The sequence below is a fragment of the Garra rufa genome, chromosome 25 (genome assembly GCF_049309525.1).
Source record: "Garra rufa chromosome 25, GarRuf1.0, whole genome shotgun sequence".
Taxonomy (NCBI): Eukaryota; Metazoa; Chordata; class Actinopteri; order Cypriniformes; family Cyprinidae; genus Garra; species Garra rufa.
This window is the reverse complement of record NC_133385.1, coordinates 24,297,587-24,319,712: the sequence shown is the minus strand read 5'-3', so window position 1 is coordinate 24,319,712 and position 22,126 is coordinate 24,297,587. Positions and strand designations below refer to the sequence as shown.

The 22,126-nt window shown below is 34.9% G+C and overlaps 1 protein-coding gene across 1 annotated transcript; it reads right to left on the bottom strand.

Annotated features, from left to right (window-relative positions):
• Nucleotides 1-719: 719 nt before the first annotated feature.
• On the bottom strand, nt 720-21,689 carry iqub (IQ motif and ubiquitin domain containing). The gene is made up of 12 exons (XM_073831646.1): nt 21,416-21,689; nt 17,492-17,626; nt 17,124-17,291; nt 16,874-17,049; nt 14,911-15,066; nt 14,604-14,814; nt 11,579-11,754; nt 10,514-10,684; nt 10,244-10,420; nt 5,936-6,184; nt 4,615-4,800; nt 720-4,299 (listed from the first exon to the last, which is right to left on the bottom strand). Exons 1-12 carry the CDS (start codon nt 21,687-21,689, stop codon nt 4,132-4,134), a joined length of 2,247 nt encoding a protein of 748 aa, XP_073687747.1. The 3' UTR covers nt 720-4,131.
• Between the last annotated feature and the right edge of the window lie 437 nt (nt 21,690-22,126).

The window sequence follows — 22,126 nt, the reverse complement described above, 5'->3', positions numbered from 1 at the left end:
GTGACTGTATCCCACAACCGCTTTTTTTTTCATAATTATTATTATTTTTTTTTTTGTAATTGCAACTTCACATCTTAAAATTGTTATTTAATTCCAAACAATTACGGCTTTAATTCTAAAAATTGATTCTTTCTCATAATTGTCATTTTAAAATTGCAACTTTCCATCCCAAAATTGATGGAAAATTGATATTTTTTGCAATTGCAAATTTATTTCTTGTATTTGTTGCTATACATTTCAAAATTGTGACCACAGTTTCAGTTGTGAATTTGAATTTGAATAATAGCAACTCCACTAACTAATTTCACATCACACAATTATTTAATTCAAAACAATTCTGTCTCAAATTGCTCATTTATTTCTTGTAATTTATACTTTGTCTCAAAATTGTGACTTTATCCCACAAATGCAATTGCGAATTTATATCTTATAGTTGCAACTTTATTACACAATAGTTATGTAATTCAAAACAATTCAGACTTTATTTCTTAGTCCTTATTTGTCACAAAACCGCTAAATTATTTCTTGTAATTTCTACGTTTTATCTCAAAATTGTGACTTTATCTCACAAATGCAATATCGAATTTATAGCTCATAATTGCAACTTTATTGTAATCACAACTTCACATCACACAATTGTTATTTAATTCGAAACTTTATTTCTTAGACCTTATTTGTCATAAAATTGCTCATTTATTTCTTGTATTTGCTATTTTACATCTCAAAATTGTGACTTTATCCCACAAATGCAATTGCAAATTTATTTCTCATAATTGCAATTTCACATCACACAATTGTTATTTGATTTGATACAATTCTGACTTTATTTCTTAGAACTTGTTGCAAAATTGTGAATTTATTTCTTGTAATTTCTACTTTACATCTCAAAATTTTGACTTTATCCCACAATAGCAATTCCGAATTTATTTCTCATAAATGCAATTTCACATCACACAGTTATTATTTGATTCTAAACAATTGCGAATTTATTTCTTAGAACTTGCCACAAAATTGTGAATTTATTTCTTGTAATTTCTACTTTACATCTCAAAATTGTGACTTTATCCCACAAATTCAATTGTGAATTTATCTCATAATTGCAACTCTTATTGTAATTGCAACTTCACATGACACAATTGTTACTGAATTAGAAACAATTCCGACTTTATTAGACCTTATTTGTCATAAAGTTGTGAATTTATTTCTCATAATTTCTATTTTACATCTCAAAATTGTGACTTTATCCCACAATAGCAATTGCAAATGTATTTTTCATAATTGCAATTTTACATCACATAATTGTTATTTGATGCGAAACAATTCCAATTTTTTTAACTTGTCACAAAATTGTGACTTTATTTTTTGTAATTTCTATTTTACATCTCAAAAGTGTGACTTTATTCCACAAATTCAATTGCACATTTATTTCTCATAATTGCAATTTCACATCACACAATTGTTATTTGATTAAAAACAATTCCAAATTTATTTTTTAGAACTTGTCACAAAATTGTGATTTCTTGTAGTTTCTACTTTACATCTCAAAATTGTGACTTTATCCCACAATAGCAATTGCAAATGTATTTTTTCATAATTGCAATTTTACATCACACAATTGCTATTTGATTTGAAACAATTCCGACTTTATTTCTTAGAACTTGTCACAAAATTGTGAATTAATTTCTTGTAATTTCTACTTTCTACTCAAAATCGCGACTTTATCCCACAAACTCAATTGCGAATTTATATCTCATAATTGCAACTCTATTGTAATTGCAACTTCAAACCACACAGTTGTTATTTAATTCGAAACAATTCCGACTTTATTTCTCAGACCTTATTTTTGACTCAAAATTGCTAATTTATTTCTTGTAATTTCCATTTCACATCTCAAAATTGTAACTTTTTCCACAAATTCAATTGCAAATTTATCTCATAATTGCAACTCTGTGGTAATTGTGACTTCACATCACACAATTGTTTTTTAATTCAAAACCATGTTTTTATTTATTAGGCCTTATTTGTCTCAAAATGACTCATTTATTTCTTGTAATTTCTTCTTTACATCTCAAACTTGTGACTTTATCCCACAACTAAAACTTTATTTCTTACTATTGTTACTTTTTTTTATATACATTAGTTTTTTACTACCTTTTATTTTTTATTTTTCCTGAGACAGAAAAGGCTTCCATAACTTTGTGAGTCATATCATGCAAAATGTCCCAATGGAAAACGAGAATCCAGTGGAAAAAGTCACAAGGAGTTGGCCTATGACCGGGTGTAATGTCAATCTGTCTGAAGCTGTTCGAGGTTAGTTGAAGTTTTGTCTTCCTGACCTCCTTTTTACGATTGTCATTCACAGTCAGGATTACCAAGGATTTGAAATGCAGAATGGTGTTTCCTTGAAACATCATTGGATAACTTGGACTCAGTGGTTTTACAGAACACTCACTTCAACCAGTCTTCAATATTACACATTAATCAAAATCCTCAAACAAGAACAGACATAAAAGCTCTATCAGAGATTACATAAAACTCCACAAATTAGTTATCAATATGAGCATTATAAAGATCAAAGCCTTGTCCAGTGTCCAAAGATTACAAAAAATTGCATAATACTGGTGGGAAAAATAATAGAGAAAATCTTACCTTTGACTTACTTTATCCATTCACAGATGAAAAGATCGAACAGTAACCTAACAATCTCATGTTGCTTTCAGGGCCCTCCAAGTTTTTCATACCACCTTCATTTCACCAAACAAAAATGGTTTTCTTTGTTACAGACTTAAAGGATTACAGTAGTAGCCATTCAAATATGCAGGAACCCACAAAGGTTTCATTTTTCTTTCAATTCTTATAAAAATGCTGAAGTTACTGTTATATTCAAAAACAAACAAAAAGCATCCATTAAAACCAAACAAAGCAATCATTATGTCCTTTATAGACGTTTTTCCTGAACACGGAAGTAAGTCCGACTCTTAACTGAAAGAATGCTTTGCATTTCCGGTCTGCATTGTTTCTAGTCAAATTAGGGTATATTCCGAGCTAATAAACTAATGTTAAACCTATTCAAATGTTTTTAAAAAGCACATGGCTCCATAGCGCCATCACTTGGCAATGTCGCAATGACCGTCATTTGTCAGTGCCTCACTTTAATGAGTGTGTAGATGACACGGAGCAGCGGACGTTAGCTACATTAAAAACAGATAGACGCTATTTGAATGGGTTCCTATGGAAACCGGAACAGAAAAGCATTCAATCTGACGTTAGAACTCAAGAAAAAGGTCTATAAGATTACATTCTTTATCATATTAGCTGCTTTTTTTATGATGTCTTGTTTTTGAAAGGTCATCAATGTTCCTTACGTGATCGCGGAATAACAACGATAGGGTCTGTGCCAAAAACACGATAAGCCATACCTCTAATAACCCCATTTCATTAAGCACCGCTTATAAACTCGGGTATTGGAGGAAGAGAAATAAAAACTATATCAGCAGTCTACAGTCATTCTTTCATTCTTTCTAGTCCTGTGGTGCTAGTGGAGGTTCTTGACCTTTTCCTGTAATTACAGATTGCTCACCTCCTGATTAGATCTAGGCTATATATCATTTGCAAAGGTCTAATTAAAACCTCTTGAGCTTGTGCTTTTAAGGCTTCCGAAGTGTTATAACTTTTCAATTCATTCTTGTGTGGAGTAATCATGAGGGATAATCTACTTTTTTTGTCAGTCTAATCTCAGTTTTTTATGCAGCTTTGTACTCAAGACTCATAACATGCTAATGCTGCATTTTTTACAGGATTGTAGTGTTGCTGCTCTTTTTACCAATTAGTATTTTACAAAATGCCAATGAAGCTTCAAATGAAAATTCAAAATCATCAAACTTCTTTCTAAATTACTGCTGAATGATAAGTAATTAGCATTAATGAAGTTCCTGATGAATGGAAAACAAAGCTGAGTGAAGCGTAAGATTTTAATGATAGGGCCGAATAGCACAATGCAATGGCGTTTGAGATATTCAAATTTGGTATAAGGTTTTAAATCTCTATACTTCACTGTCTGAAGTCCACAAGTAGCGAATCTACAGAAGTCCCTGAGCACCCTTAGGGATTGTGGGTAGCCTCATGGCGATTCTACTTGGTCTCCTTGGTGATGGGCTTGGAGACCAGCAGGTTGCTGAGGGCAGTAGGCTGGATCTCAGCGTCGTGCAGGCATTCGGCCATTGCAGGTATCTGGGAGAAGTACTTCCTGGCCAATGCGTGTTTCTGCTTGACATTACGGATAACTACCACATCGTATGCCTGCAAGTGAAAACAGCAGCGTTTGTAAGGTGGAACGAATGGCATTGCTCTCAAGTGGTGGCAGAGACTAATGTGTTTTGTAAATGCATTACATGTAAACAGCATCTTCCGAATTGAGCTTTACCGAGTGTACAGGATATATTCATGATTTTAAAGTTCTAGCAGATGTAATCTTTCATCCTTTTTGACTGAAGCATGATTATATTACAGTATTCTGCTAAAGTTTTCATTCTGCCATCTGGTGGTTGCTCAACTTGGTACTTTTTGCTTTTTAGTTTGAAGAAAATCATTCAAAAGCAGAAGTTGCCGCAGTACCTTCTCGATGTTCTCCAGTTTGAGATGTGCATCCGCCTCATCCTTCGTAAGAAGGACGCAGTTCCATGGGCTCCAGTCCAAATGCTTCTTCCAACGCACCAGTAGTAAATCATGAAGGTCTTTCCAGCCACTCAAAGCGGACTGAGCCCCCCACAGCACATCCACTAGGTACCGCAGGTCCTGCTCCTAATGAGGACAGGAAGTGTTTTGAACACAGCATGAACTTGCTGTTCTATCCCTTTTAAAGATTAACTATGTGATTCTCAATCAAAAGAATGTAATAGCATATCTGATAGATATGTTTAAAATCATGTAGACTCACATGGGATTGTAGAGAGATACAGAGAACTGCAGTCATTTCAGTAACTTTGAAAAAATCTCTTTGATTCTATATTATGCTGGTTACAAAAAATGTACAACAGTGTCCAAAAGTGTCTTTGACAAGTTAATACTTCCACACTGGCAGGTTTTAAAGGGTTAGTTCACCCAAACATGAAAATTCTGTCATTAATTACAAAGCCTCATGTCATTTCAAACCCATAAAAGACTTTCGTTCATGTTCTGAACACAAATTATTTTTTTATGAAATCCAAGAGCTGTTTGACCCTGCGTAGGCAGAAACACAACTGAAGATTTTTATGGCGCAGAAAGATTTTAAGGACTAAAACTATTTTAATGTACCCTGGAAATCCAGAGGTCTCGCGAGAGCACAATTTGAATTGTCTCTGCAAGACACTCTGGCATCGAGCAATGATGCACGTTACTGCATTACGTAAGCAGTTCTGGGAACCAATCAAATCGGTGTATCTGATGTAGGCGAGCTAAGCTGATGACGACAGCGCTGCGACCGTGCGACGTCCGGAATCATTTAGTAAACAGAGGAACACCAGTTGTTTGAAACGGCTTTAGCCACTACAATGAACGAGTTAGACTTGGCTTTTCATATAAAAGAGGAACAGAAAAACCGCGCTCGAATCGTTCCTTTGCAAGAAGGACGTTTTTGCTGTTTTGCCGACTGAATACGGCAAGAGTTTAATCTATCAGTTAGCTCCGCTGGTAGCTAAGCGTATGGGGCTTAGTGAAAACTTAGTGATTGGTCGTGGCGTTATCCAATTGCGTGCAGTGAGAGTTTCAAATGCATGCTTGGTGCCGCCCCTCGAGTTAGGCCCTTTTCATTGCTCGATGCCAGACCCTTAATCTTAATAGATTTGGGTTTGGATTTTTTCCAGGCTAATTTTAATGATGTCCTTACTACCTTTCTGGGCCTTGAACATGTCAGTTGCATTGCTGTCTATTCAGGGTCAGAAAGAATAAATGTTACCTGTAGCAGGTACGTGATTTTGGCTTCTGGGCTGCACTCGGCCTCTGATTCACGTAGGCACCTGAGAATGTTCTTGTAAAGAGAGAAGTCTTCTCTCCGACGGGCCTCGTTGTCTAAATCCAAACAGCGGCGACAGAAGCCAACCGCAGTTGCATTTGTCTTCAGAGAGAAGTCAGTGGATGACTGATACTCATTACAGCCACGACACAAATATATGTTCTTTTTCAGGTCGGCAGGATCCTGAGGCACCTGTGGAGAGCAGGGTAAATAATTGGTTTCAAAGAGTGAGATGACTAACCAAAACTTGTTGTATTGCAGTGTCTTTAGAACTGGAAGTCCTTTATAGACTTAGAAGAGATGGCACAGCTGGCTGAATGGTGTGGTGCAAACCACCTGTCCCTCAATGTGAGTAAGACCAAGGAGGTTGTGATGGACTTCAGGAGGAGCTCTGTTAACCACCCCAACTCTGTTAAGCCACCATCATCGCGAAGGACCCCTCTCACTTTGATGTACAGGGTGAAGTTTAGCTCAGTGTTGCAGTGAAAAGCAGCTAATTTGAGTCCATGAGGACACAGAGTCAAGGACAAAGAACAACAACATGAAATTATGGTCTTGGACTCAAGAACCAAGACTGAAAATATGGTCATAGACTCAGACCTGAAGACCAGGACCAACATCATGAAAATATGGTGTCAGACTTGAGGACCAAGGCTAGAGCTGGACGATAAATCGAACGATAATGTGAGGCGCGTTTAGTCAATGAAGCCGGTACTTTGATTAGTAGTAAATCTCCATCACGTGCGTTCCGCTCAGGTTCCGCTGGAGCGGCAATTATTACACAGAGACGTAAATCTCTGACAAGCTATGCCAAATCGTGCTCAAAATCGCATTCGATTCGCATTCAATATCGTTCGATTTATCGTCCAGCCCTAACCAAGGCCAACACCATGGAAATATTGTCTCATTTGTTTCAATTGAATCAAACTCAAGTTCTTTTCTCCCCTTGGTGCAGATCTTTTGGGCAGGTGTGAATACAGCAATTGCCCTTGTGTGTGGACCAAACAACCATACCGACACCCAGCTGGAGAGGTGGTCTCAGCCCAGTTCCAAACAAACACTGGTATGGTTGAATGGATGAACCAATCAATGGATGGCCTTAGCACATATGTGGTTTTGTTTACAAGACTCAAGAACCAAGACTAAGACCAAGAAAATGAAAATATGGTCTTAGACTTAGACCTGAGGACCAAGAACAACACCATGAAAATATGATTTTAGGCCTAGACTCAAGGACCAAAACCAACACCATGAAAATATGGTCTTAGACTTGAGGGCCAAGACCAACACAATGAAAATATGGTCTTAGACTTAGACCTGAGGACCAAGAACAACACCATGAATATATGATTTTAGGCCTAGACTCAAGGACCAAAACCCACACCATGAAAATATGATCTTAGACTTGAGGGCCAAGACCAACACAATGAAAATATGGTCTTAGACTCAAGAACTACAACCAAGACCATGAAAATATGGTTTTAGGCCTAGACTTGAGGACCACGACCAGCGCCATGAAAAATATGCAGTCTTAAACTTGGGGACCAAGACCAACACCACAAAAATATGGTCTTAGACTTACACTTGAGGACCATGACCAACACCACAAAAATATGGTCTTAGACTTAGACTCTAGGACCAAGACCAACACAATGAAAATATGGTTTTAGGCCTAGACTTGAGGACCAAGACCAACACCATAAAAATATGGTCTTATATCTAGACTCGAGGACCAAGACTAACACCATGAAAAATATGGTCTTAAACTTGGGGACCAAGACCAACACCATGAATAATATGGTCTTAAACTTACACTTGAGGACCAAGACCAACGCCATGAAAATATTGTCTTAGACTTGAGGACCAAGACCAACACCACAAAAATATGGTCTTAGACTTAAACTCCAGGACCAAGACCAACACCATGAAAATATGGTCTTAGACTCGAGAATTATTTTGAACTTGGACTCAAGGAGACCCTAAAAATATGGTGTTGGATTCAGACTCGAGGACCAAGACCAACACCATGAAAATATGGTCTTAGACCTAGACTTGAGGACCAAGACCAACACCATAAAAATATGGTTTTATGTCTAGACTCGAGGAACAAGAGCAACACCATGAAAATATGGTCTTTGACTCAGACTTGAGGACAAAAACCAACACTATGAACAATATGGTCTTAGACCTAAGGACCAAGACCAACACTATGAAAATATGGTCTTAGACCTAGAATTCAGGACCAAGACTAACACCATGAAAAATATGGTCTTAAACTTGGGGACCAAGACCAACACCATGAAAAATATGGTCTTAAACTTACACTTGAGGACCATGACCAACACCACAAAAATATGGTCTTAGACTTAGACTCTAGGACCAAGACCAACACAATGAAAATATGGTTTTAGGCCTAGACTTGAGGACCAAGACCAACACCATAAAAATATGGTCTTATATCTAGACTCGAGGACCAAGACTAACACCATGAAAAATATGGTCTTAAACTTGGGGACCAAGACCAACACCATGAAAAATATGATCTTAAACTTACACTTGAGGACCAAGACCAACGCCATGAAAATATTGTCTTAGACTTGAGGACCAAGACCAACACCACAAAAATATGGTCTTAGACTTAAACTCCAGGACCAAGACCAACACCATGAAAATATGGTCTTAGACTCGAGAATTATTTTGAACTTGGACTCAAGGAGACCCTAAAAATATGGTGTTGGATTCAGACTCGAGGACCAAGACCAACACCATGAAAATATGGTCTTAGACCTAGACTTGAGGACCAAGACCAACACCATAAAAATATGGTTTTATGTCTAGACTCGAGGAACAAGAGCAACACCATGAAAATATGGTCTTTGACTCAGACTTGAGGACAAAAACCAACACTATGAACAATATGGTCTTAGACCTAAGGACCAAGACCAACACTATGAAAATATGGTCTTAGACCTAGAATTCAGGACCAAGACTAACACCATGAAAAATATGGTCTTAAACTTGGGGACCAAGACCAACACCATTAAAAATATGGTCTTAAACTTACACTTGAGGACCAAGACCAACACCATGAAAATATTGTCTTAGACTTGAGGACCAAGACCAACACCACAAAAATATGGTCTTAGACTTAGACTCCAGGACCAAGACCAACACCATGAAAATATGGTCTTAGACTCAAGAATTATTTTGAACTTGTACTCAAGGAGACCCTAAAAAATATGGTGTTGGATTCAGACTCGAGGACCATGGACATAAAAACATGGTCTTAGCCTCAGACTCCAGGACCAAGACCAACACCATGAAAATATGGTCTTAGACTTGAGGACCAAGGCCAACATCATGAAAATCTAGTCTTAGACTTAGACTCAAGGACCAAGACCATGAAATATGGTCTTAGACTTGAGGACCAAGACCAACACCAAGAAAATATGGTCTTAGCCTCAGACTCGATGACCAAGAGCATGACAATATGATTTTGGTAGCAGGACCAAAAAATATGGCCTTAGGCTTAACAACCTAGACCAAGACCATGACAATACATTCTTAAACTTAGACACAATGATCAAGACCAAGATATTTTTTTATGTCATTAAGAAAGGGAGCATGTGGACTTCTGGTCTCTGTCTTGACCATAGACTGTAAAAAATATGGACGTAGTATCCGTGACGTCACCCGTAGGATTCTGAAGCGCTATTTTGAAGCCTGTTGTGGGCGGGATTCGGCCGTCGCCATCTTGGAAACGCGTCACCGCGCGTCACTCCCGGACAATAAAAAATGGGCAAAAAGGCGGGACGTGGGTGGAGCTGGTTGCTGAAACCACGCCCGCCTAGCGCGACAGTGGTGACAGCAGCGGCAATCCCCCGTCACTCAAGTGGACACACCCTTAATTATGCTGAACTTTAAGGCTTAATATAACTTAAACAGATGAGTTATAAAAAAATTCACCCCCCTCACAGTTGACATGAAGGGCAAAACTAGCTATATAGACCAAAACCATTTTTTGAACCAGGCTGTAAACATACTTTTTTCTGCTGTAAAGTTGGGCATTTTAACATGGGGAGTCAATGGGACTGACTCTCTTTTGCAGCCAGCCTCAAGCGGCCAGTCGATGAATTGCATTTTAAGACACTTCCGTGTTGGTTTCAATAGAGAGAGCGGGAGGTTGCCCCTTGGTCTTGACTCGGACTCAAAAGAACTAGTCTTGACTACAGCACTGCTTTACCCACATACCTGCAGAAATTTGGACACCTGAGGGTTGAACGCAGGGTTTTTGATGTACTGGAGAAAGAGGGTGGCTATCCTTTTCCTCAACCCCTCCAGGTTGCTCTTTTTAACACCCCTCATCAGCAGGTCCACCTCCCTGTCAATCAAGTCCACTATGTCCTGTGTCAGCTTGCATTTATGTTCCTGTTCACAAGATAGACAAATATATGCTTTTAAAAAAGTGTTTAAAAGTGTTTATATTTTCTCCATATTTTGGACTACAGATCTGGAACTGACCTTTACAGTGTGCTTGAGAGTGAGAAGCACATCTAAACGTTCGTCCTTTGTGAACTGAGCCTGGGTGATGCTACTGTACAGGTCTCGCAGCTCCTTGGCTCTGATAGTGAACTCTGTGTCCATCTGTGTCACCTTCCCATCAAATGCACGCCATTTCTTTGGTTCTGCACACTGAGAAGAAGTCATACACAATAGTCTTTGCGATTTTTCTGTTTTGGGGATTAAAATAAATGAATGATTACAATAAATTATAATAATATATAGATTTACATTATTATTGTATAAACATGAAATTAGTTTATAAAATATTATTTATATCAATATACAATTTATTAAATTAATAAGTTTCAAGGACACTTTTGTTTACTTATGCAAGTCTGGGTCACAAAGCAAAAACAGTTAAAAAACACTGCTATAAAGGAACTGAAATAAAGCAGTACGATGTTTGTTCTGACTTTTGATCTTAGCAGTAGTATCATCGTATCAGTTAGTTATCATTAGTCTTGAAGTGTCATTCAACTCATTTTATTACACTAGGTTATATCCATCATAATAGCTTACTGTATATCCAAATCACTGTGCACATTAACACATATATCTCCATCTCAGTAAATATTATTATACCAACTACAATGTAGTCATCTATAGCAAAGCTATTAAAAAAAATAGAAGAAAAAGAAAGAAAGATTTTTTTTTTAAATAACTATTTTTACATAAAACAACCAAGGACTATAGGATGTCTGTTCTGACTTTTGATCTGGCATATTATCAGTTAGTTATCATTAGCCACTGGTCACAAAGTGTCATTCAACTCATTTTATTACTCTGACATTTTTAACGGAGAAACATCATGTCAAGGACACAATGATGAAAAGTTATGACTTTGCAACATTCCAAAAATACTAAACCATGCAGATTTATCATTTTTAAAATTTAAAATTTAAATACATTTTAAATCAACTTAAATAAATTCAATCATCTCAGAATTCCTTCTGTCTTAAACTGTGAACAGACAAAGGTTTTGCTCTAAAGCAATGCTGCATACTCGATTAGCAAGACTGACACCTTGTTGAGGAAGGCTTGTATGGCCTTATCCTGGTTCCTTGTGCCTGCAGCCATTCTGTGGCGTTCTATGGAGGAGATGAACTGGGTCTCTTGCTCCAGTAGAGCGCATAGTGCTGCCTTTCTCTCCGCACCAGATAAGGTGACATTGATACGTTCCACTTCCTCCATCCTCCATTCTGACACATAGAGATAAAGAATGAGAACCATCACACTAGCTTAAATCCAAATCATTGCACACATTACAACACAAATATATCATATCGACTACAATGCGATGAAAAAGAGAAAAAAAAAAAAAAAAAGTAACAGATAAATTCACAATCTAATTTATATACACTACTGTTCAAAAGTCTGGAGTCGATAAGATTTTTACATATTTTTGAAAAAGGTCCCTTATCCTTACAAAGGTGGCATTTTTTAAATTAAAAATACAGTAGAAACTGAAAGAGTGTAAGATATTATTACAAAAAAACTTACTTTGAATTGTAATATTTCTACTGTATTTTCTGTTTTAAAATTTTACTAAATTTGACTTATTTCTGTGATGCAAAGCTGAATTTTCAGCATCATTACTTTAGACTTTAGTGTCACATGATACTTCAGAAATCATTCTATTTTGCCGATTTGCTTCTCAAGAAACATTTCTTATTATTATCAAAATGGTGCTTAATATTTTTGTACTTCTGATGAATATAAAGTTGAATAAAGTTGCGAGATATAAAATCACAACTGCGAGAAAAAAAAAACAGAATTGCGAGATATAAACTCGTAATCGCCAGTTATAAAGTAAGAATTGTGAGATGCAAACTTGCAATTGTGAGAAAAAAAAAACTTGTGAAAAAATTGTGAGATATAAACTCGGAATTGGAAATTACAAAGTCAGAATTGGGAGATATAAACTCGCAATTGCAAGAAAAAAGAATTGCGAGATATAAACTCGTAATTGGAAGTTATAAAGACAGAATTGTCACAAACTCTCCATTGAAAAAAAAGCAGAGCTATTATAAAGTAAGAATTTCGAGATATAAACTCACAGTTGCGATAAAAAAACTAAGCATTGCAAAATATAAACTTGTAACTGCAAGAAAAAAGCTTAGAATTGTGAGATATAAACTCGTGATTGTGAGTTATAGTCAGAATTGGGAGATATAAACTCGTGATTGTGAGTTATAGTCAGAATTGGGAGATATAAACTTGCAATTGCAAGAAAAAAAACTAAGAATTGCGAGATGTAAACTCGTAATTGGAAGTTATGAAGTCAGAATTGCCACAAACTTGCCATTGAAAAAAAATCAGAGCTATTATAAAGTAAGAATTTCGAGATATATACTCACAATTGCGATAAAAAAATGTGAAATATAAACTTGTAACTGCAAGAAAAAAAGCTCAAATTGCGAGACATAAAATCTCAATTGTGAAAAAAACTCAGAATTGGGAGATATAAACTCGCAATTGCGAGATAAAAACTCAGAATTGTGAAATAAAAACGCATAATTGCACGTTATAAGTCAGAACTGTGAGAAATAAACTCGCAATTACGAGAAAAAATTGTGAAATAAAAACACGTAATTGTCCATTATAAAGTCAGAATTGCAAGATCGAAACTCGTAATTGCGAGAAAAAAACTCTAAATTGCGAGATATAAACTCGTAATTGGAAATTATAAAGTCAGAATTGCCACAAATTCAAAATTACAAAAAAATTAGAATTGCGAGATTTTAACTCATAAATGTGATAAAAACCCTCAGAATTGTGAAATAAGAACTATAAAATAAAAATTGCAAGTTATAAAGTCAGAAGTGCAAGATATAAATTTGTAATTGTGAGAAAAAAACTGAATTGCGAGATATAAACGTATAATTGGAAGTTATAAAGTCAGAATTGCGAGATATAAACTCACAATTGCGATAAAAAATTTAGAATTGCGAAATATAAACTTTATATACTAATTGCAAGAAAAAAAAGCTCAGAATTCGAGATATAAACTTGTTATTGTGAGTTATAAAGTCAGAATTGCAAGATTTAAAATCGCAACCTCAAGAAAAAAGCTCAGAATTGCAAGATATAAAATCGCAACGGCAAGAAAAAAAGCTCAGAATTGTGAGATATAAACTCGTAATTGCGAGTTATAAAGTCAGAATTGCCACAAATTCACAATTACAAAAAAATTTGAATTGCGATAATGGCGAGTTACTATAAAGTAAGAATTGCGAGATTTAAACTCATAATTGCGATAAAAAAAAATTCAGAATTGTGAAATAAAAACTCGTAATTGTAAATCTCAACTCTGAGAAAAAAAGCTCAGAATTGCAAGATATATAATCGCAACTGCGAGAAAAAAGCTCAGAATTGTGAGATTATAACTATAAACTCGTAATTGCGAGTTATAGTCAAAATTGTGAGTTTATATCTCGCAATTCTGAGTTTTTTCTCTCAGTTGCGATTTTATATCTTGCAATTCTTACTTCATTTCTCAGATCACAATTCTAAAATAAAATTTCAGAATTGCGAGTTTGTATCAAATGTCAGAATTCTGAGATAAAAAGTTGCAATAGCTTTTTTTTTTATTCAATGGTGGAAACAGACTTCCATAGTATAGTAATGGACAACAGTATTTGAAAAATATTTTACCTCAAAAAAGAGGACAGTGTGTGTAGAGACTGAAATGAACCAGTCAATAATTTATTATAACCAGTTCATTTGCATGAACTGACTGAACCCACCTATTGACTAAAAAGCTGCAAACATACATATATGAGTAAAAAAGCAGTAGCATGTAAAAGCTATTACAAAAGCAGCTAAGCTATTGACATGCTACTAAAACGTAGTTAAAGTTGTTGTTTTTTCTAGGGTTAAAATACAGCTTAATACATGGAGTAATCTGAGGACTATCTGTGGTTCATGAATTTTCAGGAAGACTATTATTTTTGCAATTCAATTTGATGATTCTACTGGTGCAGAAAATGTACTCTTCACCTTTAAGTTAGTAGCACTGCTACTTGTAGTTAGTTACACAAACACTCACTTTTCAAGGCATTATAAAGCAGATCAAAGTCCGCCTTTGACACTGGATTCATCCTGCGGTGATATTCATCTCTGATCTGCTGCTCTTTCTCCTCTTTTTTCCTTCTCCTTTCATTTTCCAGCCATGCCAGACGCTGCTCTTTAGCATGTCTCAAGCTGTTTGTGAAACACTTGGCTAGCCAGCGCCTGACATATGACTGTATTGTAATGACCTGAGGAAAACATACACATACATACAAGCATTTGTCATGAACAGTGGAAGCACAAAATGAACGCAATTCTCTCTCAACCCTACCAAGAACACGTACAGCTCTCAGTCTCTTGCTGTGATACTCTCCTGCAGTGATGTAAGTCCCTGGGGTGATGAGTTTGTCCTCCACGTTGGACACATAACAGCCGATTTTGGTCATCTGAGTCGAGGCGTTCTTGGAGCACTGCTGAGCCTGGTTCTTAAACTCGACTGTCTGTGTAAAAGGAAAAGAAATTTCAGAGTATGCACTGCAGTCAAAATGGCAACCCAGATTTGAAGCTACACGGTGTGTTTATTTGATTCAAAATACTGCAGCAACAGTAATATTGTAATATTGTATTACAATTTAAAATAACAGCTTTCTATGTTAATGTATTTTAAAATGTGATTTATTTCAGTGACAACAAATGTAAACTTTCAGCATTTATTTATCTTTGTTAATGTTAGTAATTGAAAATGCAGTTGTTCATTGTTAGTTCTTGTTAGTTCACAGTGCACAACTTTTGATTTTAATAACGCATTAGTAAATGTTAAAATTAATAACTAAGATTAATAAATGCTGTAGAAGTATTGTTCATTCTTAGTTCAAGTTAACTAAAGTAGTTAACTAATGTTAACTAATAAACCTTATTGTTGTTAGGGGTGACGTGCTGGACGGAACGAGAGACGAGATTCACAATAAACACTATTTTTAATAAACACTTCGAGATACAGGCAGGAACAAGCAGGAACATCCACACACGCAACATGAACAATGAATAAAGACCAACAGTGTAATGAACTCAAAGACAGACTAATAAAGACAAACTAATCATTAAACACATGTGACGGGGATCAGGACAAACGAGGGCAAAACCAAAGCAGACAGATTGACGGGGGGAGACAAAGGGAGAAACCAAGTAGACAAACAGACAGAACTGTGACAATTATACAGCGTTACCCAGACATCTGCCTATCACACATTTTTTTCAGGATACTTCAATAATAGAACGTTCAAAAGAACAGCATTTTTTTTAAATAGAAAGCTTTTGTGACATTATAAATCTATTTAGTGTCACTTTTAAATTATTTTGTGTGTCCCTGTTAAATAAAAAGTATTCATTTATAAAAATAAATAAATAATGAATCATAATATTAATATACAAATAATACAAAATTAAAATAAATAAATATGTTTTGTTCTGGCCTACAGTTATATTTGTGGTCAATAATTGTGATTTTAGCCAAATTCTATAGTTTAATAATAATAATTTAAATTATTATTGTTATTGTCATACATTTTTCAATCCAAAATGTAAAAAGATATTTTATTTATTTAATGTTTAATTACAGATTCACTCCTTTAGTGTTTTATAATCAATCAACAATCAATATTATATTAATAATATTATTATTCATTAAAATATAAAGGTCTATACATTTTTAAACAAATTTTTATTTGTATATTACATTTTTTGTTACAATAATATATATTTAAAATATTATATATGATATATATGAAGAGTTCATTTGCAAAACCAAATAATAATCATGGTTTTTCATTGTGCAATTAATCTTAATCAAACTGTAGTTGGGTTATTTTAATTAGGTAAAAAATAACTAAAAAATGAACACAACACAATAAAAACAGGATAACAGAAAAAAAACATGATTTTTGTTATGTTTTCTTGAAAATTCTGATGACAGTGTTTTATTAAATTGGTAAGACAACTTTTATTGACATTGATTGTAGTGTTTTATTACTGTGTAAAGTGAGTGTTTTATTGCTGTGTAAGGTGTCATTGACCCAGGAGTTTGGCATAGAAATCACCATTCAAGACTGGAATGATCCATTTTATTGTGCATCTAGTGCAGGGGTGCTCTGAAGAGTTTAGCTCTGACCACAATTAGACACACCTGAACCAGCTAATCAAGCTCTTACTAGGCATGCTAGAAACTTCCAGGCAGGTGTGTTGAGACAAGTTGGAACTAAACTCTGCAGGACATCGGCCCTCCATGACTTTTTTTTTCTGTGTACGCACCTGTGTGTCCCTGCTGAACATCTCAACGCCCCTGTCAAGCCTCTTCTTGGGCATTGTCTGTACAGCAGCATGATGATACTCTGCTTTGGTGACTTTATGACGGTATCCTCCCAGAAACGCCTTTCCTCGAGTGGCTCTCTCGATCTCCACTACCACGTCCTGATACAAGTCTGTGTCTTCAATCGAGAAACTTGTCATAAATGCTTGTCTGTCCTCATGATATGCTAGTCAGCTGTAACCTTGTTTTTACCTGTTTGCACCCTGACAGTGATGACATCCGGCATGTTGTATTCCTGCTGTGGTTTGACTGGTCTCATGGGGTAATTCCCCGGGTCTAGAGAGCTCATCTCAAATTGTATCATCCCATGAGGCTGTACACCAATGTCCATCAGAGTCTGGTCATCATCCACAATTTTTTCTAGAAATAAATAAGATAAGTTTAATGTGCCCTTGGCAATGTTATAGGTTAGATTAATTGGGACATTTTTTCCAGTCATCTCAAAGGCATCTTTACCTGAATTCACCTCTCAATTACTAAGTTCTTTTATTCTCAGAAATTTCAGAATTGTTCACAATTTCTCCTACGAAGGACACTTTCAAGTGTCTTTTGTATCTTACCGTCTAGAGTGATTTGTATGATGTCTGATGGCACCCTCAGCTCAAAGCTGAAGTGTTTTTTCAGATCCAGGATCGTGAGGCCAATAGTGAAGGCCACTGTTATCATGTGCCTCTCTGGCATCAACAAAATCTTAACTGGAAGAACAAGAAACATAAATGCATTAGATATATAACTATTCATATGAATATACAAAAAAAAAAAATTCTTAAGCTAATAGAGAATGTGCTTAATATTTGTGGTAATACTTTTTTTTTTTTTTTTTTTACCATGGTACTGAATGACTACCATATTCCTATAATATGGTATTTACTTGGTACAGCAAGGCAGTTTGATTTTGGTATCCTTTAGATATAATCTATTTTTATTAATATTTAATTATATATTATAATTAATTATTTCAGTTTTACTTTTTATCTATTGTATTCCTATTTAATCGTAACAGATCAATTTAGTCAAATGTATATTTTATTTTATTAACAATATGCTCTAAAAAGTTTTATGTTTAGTTAACGATAATAATATCCTACTAAGATATTACTATGGTAAATGGCTAAAACTATTATTTTAATTAGGTGCATGACCACAACATATGGAGGCCCGTTTCCACCACTGAATAAAAAAATAAAAAAGGTCATTGCGACTTTTTATCTCACAATTCTGTCTTTTTTCTCCCCTCAGAATTACTTGATACAAACTCACAATTCAACAATTTTTTCAGAATTGTGAGGCATAACAACCAAGAGTTATAAAGTCAGAATTGCGAGATAAAAATATGCAACTCTGACATTTTTCTTGCAGTTTAGATATAAACTCGCAATTTTGGGGGGAAAAAGTCAGAATTGAGACAAAAAAAAAATGCAATTCTGATTTTTTTTTTTCCACAATTGAATTTGTTCTCTAAATATATATATATAAACTTACAATTGTAAAAAACATCAAAATAGATAAAAACTCGCAATTGGGAAAGTCAATTCTGACTTTTTTTCCCTCAGAATTGTGAGATATAAACTCACAATTATGACTTTATTCTCAGAATTTCATTTTATAAACTCGCAATTGGGAAAAAAAAAAGTCAGGGTTGCGAGATAACTCACAAGTGTGAAAAAAAAATCAGAATTGAGAGATAAAAACTTGCAATTGGGAAAAAGTCAGAATCTGACTTTTTTTCTTAGAATAGTGAGATAAACTCGCAACTGTGGGTTCTAAAGTCAGAATTGCGAGATATAAACTGGCAGTTGTGACTTTATTCGCGCAGTTGTGAGTTTATATCTCGCAACTCTGACATTTTTCTCAGAATTGTGAGTTATAAAGTCAGAATTGCGTGATATAAAACTCGGAATTGCAAAAAAAATCAGAATCGCAAGATATAGTAAAAACTCAATATTCTGACCTTTTCTTGCAATTTCGAGTTTTATATCACGCAATTCTGACTTTATAACCCACAATTCTGAGAAAAATGTCAGAGTTGCGAGATATAGTCACAATTCTGACTTTTTTCCCAATTGCAAGTTTTTCTCACAATTGTAAGCTTTTATTTCGCAATTCTGACTTTTTTTTTTGAAATTGGTAGTTTTTATCTCACAATTCTCACAATTGAGAAAGTCAGAATTGCGAGATATAAACTCACTATTGCGAGAAAAAAAGTCACAACTGCCAGTTTTTATCTCTCAATTCTGAATTTTTTTTTCCTTGATAAAGTCGCAATTGTGAGAAAGTCAGAATTGCAAATTTTTTTTCTCACAATTGCGACTTTATATCTTATATTTATTGCAACTCTGACATTTTTCTCAGAATTGTGAGTTATAAAGTCAGAATTGCGTGATATAAAACTCGGAATTGCAAAAAAATCCGAATCGCAAGATATAGTAAAAACTCAATATTCTGACCTTTTCTTGCAATTTCGAGTTTTATATCACGCAATTCTGACTTTATAACCCACAATTCTGAGAAAAATGTCAGAGTTGCGAGATATAGTCACAATTCTGACTTTTTTCCCAATTGCAAGTTTTTCTCACAATTGTAAGCTTTTATTTCGCAATTCTGACTTTTTTTTTTGAAATTGGTAGTTTTTATCTCACAATTCTCACAATTGAGAAAGTCAGAATTGCGAGATATAAACTCACTATTGCGAGAAAAAAAGTCACAACTGCCAGTTTTTATCTCTCAATTCTGACTTTTTTTTTCCTTGATAAAGTCACAATTGTGAGAAAGTCAGAATTGCAAATTTTTTTTCTCACAATTGCGACTTTATATCTTATATTTATTGCAACTCTGACATTTTTCTCAGAATTGTGAGTTATAAAGTCAGAATTGCGTGATATAAAACTCGGAATTGCAAAAAAAGTCAGAATCGCAAGATAAAAACTCAATATTCTACAATTTTGTTTCAGAATTGTGAGGTTTAACAACCAAGAGTTACAAAGTTAGAATTGCGAGATAAAAATGTGCAACTCTGACTTTTTTCTTGCGATTGTGAGTTTATATCTCGCAATTCTGACTTTTTTTCTTAGAATTGTGAAATATAAACTCCCAATTGAAAAAAAAAAAAAATTGAATTGTAAGATAAAAACTCACAATTGTGAAAAAAAGTCAGAATTGAGAGATACAAACTCGCAATTGTATCTTTTTTTCGCAATTGTGAGTCTATATCTCGCAATTCAGACTTTTTCTCAAAATTGTGAGATAAAAACTCGCAATTGCGAAAAAATTCAGAATTGCGAGAAAAACTTGCAATTGGGAAAAAAGTCAGAATTACGAAATATAAATTCGCAATTGGGAAAAAAATCAGAATTGCGAGAAAAACTTGCAATTGGGAAAAGTCAGAAATGCCAGATATAAACTCACAATTGAGAGATAAAAAAACGTGCAATTCCAACTTTTTTCTCACAATTGTGAGTTTATATCTCGCAACTCTGTCTTTTTTCTCAGAATTGTGAGATATAAACTTGCAAGAGTAGGCGCGTTTCCGTTACAGATTTGCGCAAAACTTTGGCGATATTTTGTCGACGTCGATCAAAAAGTATTGCGTTTTGCATTAACCAATGTTATGCGACTAAAACATAATTTTTTCCTCTCGCGATAAGACAAGGGAACAGATTTTTGTGGGATTTTAGCTATATTTAATCAAATGTGACCGGTATTTGCTGTTTTGCGAAATATTCCTTTTTCGAATTGCCTGAAAAACCACTTCATGTGAGCGTAAAAAAGTTTTTACGATATATGGGAGTTTTTGCACAATTTGACGCGTTTCCATTAGGCATATTTTCAATTCCCAATTTCAATTTGCGCAATTTAAAGAGTAATGGAAACGCAGCTTGTGAGTTATAAAGTCAGAATTGCGTGATATAAACTCGCAATTGCGAAAAAAGTCAGAATCACAAAATAAAAACTTGCAATTCTGACCTTTTCTTGCAATTGCGAGTTTATTTCTTGCAATTTTGACTTTTTTTCTCAGAATTGTGAGACATAAAGGCACAACTGTGAGTTCAAAAGCCATAATTGCGTGATATAAACTCCTAATTGTGAAAAAAGGTCAGACTTGCAAGATAAAAACTCGCAATTCTGACTTATTCTCGCGATTGCGAGTTTATATATGGCAATTCTGACTTTATAACTCCCAATTATGGGTTTTATGAGGCATTTCTGACTTAATTTCTCAGAATTGCGAGTTAATATCCTACAGTTCTGAATTACGAGAATAAAAAAAGAATTGTGAGATAAAAAAAAGCCTTTAGGCTACCTTTTTTTCTATTCAGAGGCGGAAACGGGCTTCCACAACAACATGATATTACCATGATAGTATGTAAAAAACAAACAAACAAACAAAAACCTGGTATTACCAAAATACCATGTGAAAAACAATCATGGTAATACCAGAGTATACTTTTTATAAGTTTATATTACTGGGGTAAATTATGTTTCACCAGTTGCTGTTGAGCTTCCGACATCACTGGATGAAAGTGTCTGGTTGGATTCACTTCCTTGTTGGTTTATTTCGTCTTGGTGTCTCTGGTCTTTGTTTAATTCAGCGAAGCTTTCTTCTTGTGAAAGCATGTCTGTGGCTGTACAGACGTCCACTTCAAGCTCGTGAGTGGATTTATCATCATCGTCTTCATGAACTTCAGTCTGAATGACTTCTTGTAGCATCGCGGCGAAATTGGCTTCATGACTCACAGTTTCACTCTCCGGCTCTGACATGGCAATTTTGTCACACCCAAACGCCTAAAACATACAATTTCCTCTGATATTTTTAAAAGAATTGTGAAGGCGAAATCTTTTTTAACGTTTAAAACACATGAGTCGACCTTAGGTTTACACTGACTAGACAGTGTTTGACCGGTGCTATGGTAACCATCGCAAATGAGTCTTTTGAACCAATTCTTTAAAAGATTCATTCGAACCGATTCGTGAAGCGTTTGAACAGAATTACTTAGTTTAGGAATACAACTCTAATATTGTTGTTTATAATTATCATTATTAATTAACGTTTATAATATTTGAAAGCATATGGTGAATTACACGTTCAAAAAATATGGTAGGCAGAGCAAAAATACCTTGGTTTAGTTTTGGTAGTGCGTGATAACACTTTTAACCTTAGGCCTATATAACAGATATAGCACCAACTTTATTAAAAT

Coding starts and splice junctions, on each gene's coding strand:
- iqub (XM_073831646.1), bottom strand. CDS start 21,689: ATGTCAGAGCCGGAGAGTGAAACTGTGAGTCATGAAGCCAATTTCGCC. Junction 15,067..16,873: donor TGTTCAGCAGGGACACACAG/GTGCGTACACAG, acceptor CCTTTTACACAG/ACAGTCGAGTTTAAGAACCA. Junction 11,755..14,603: donor GCTTTATAATGCCTTGAAAA/GTGAGTGTTTGT, acceptor TCTATGTGTCAG/AATGGAGGATGGAGGAAGTG.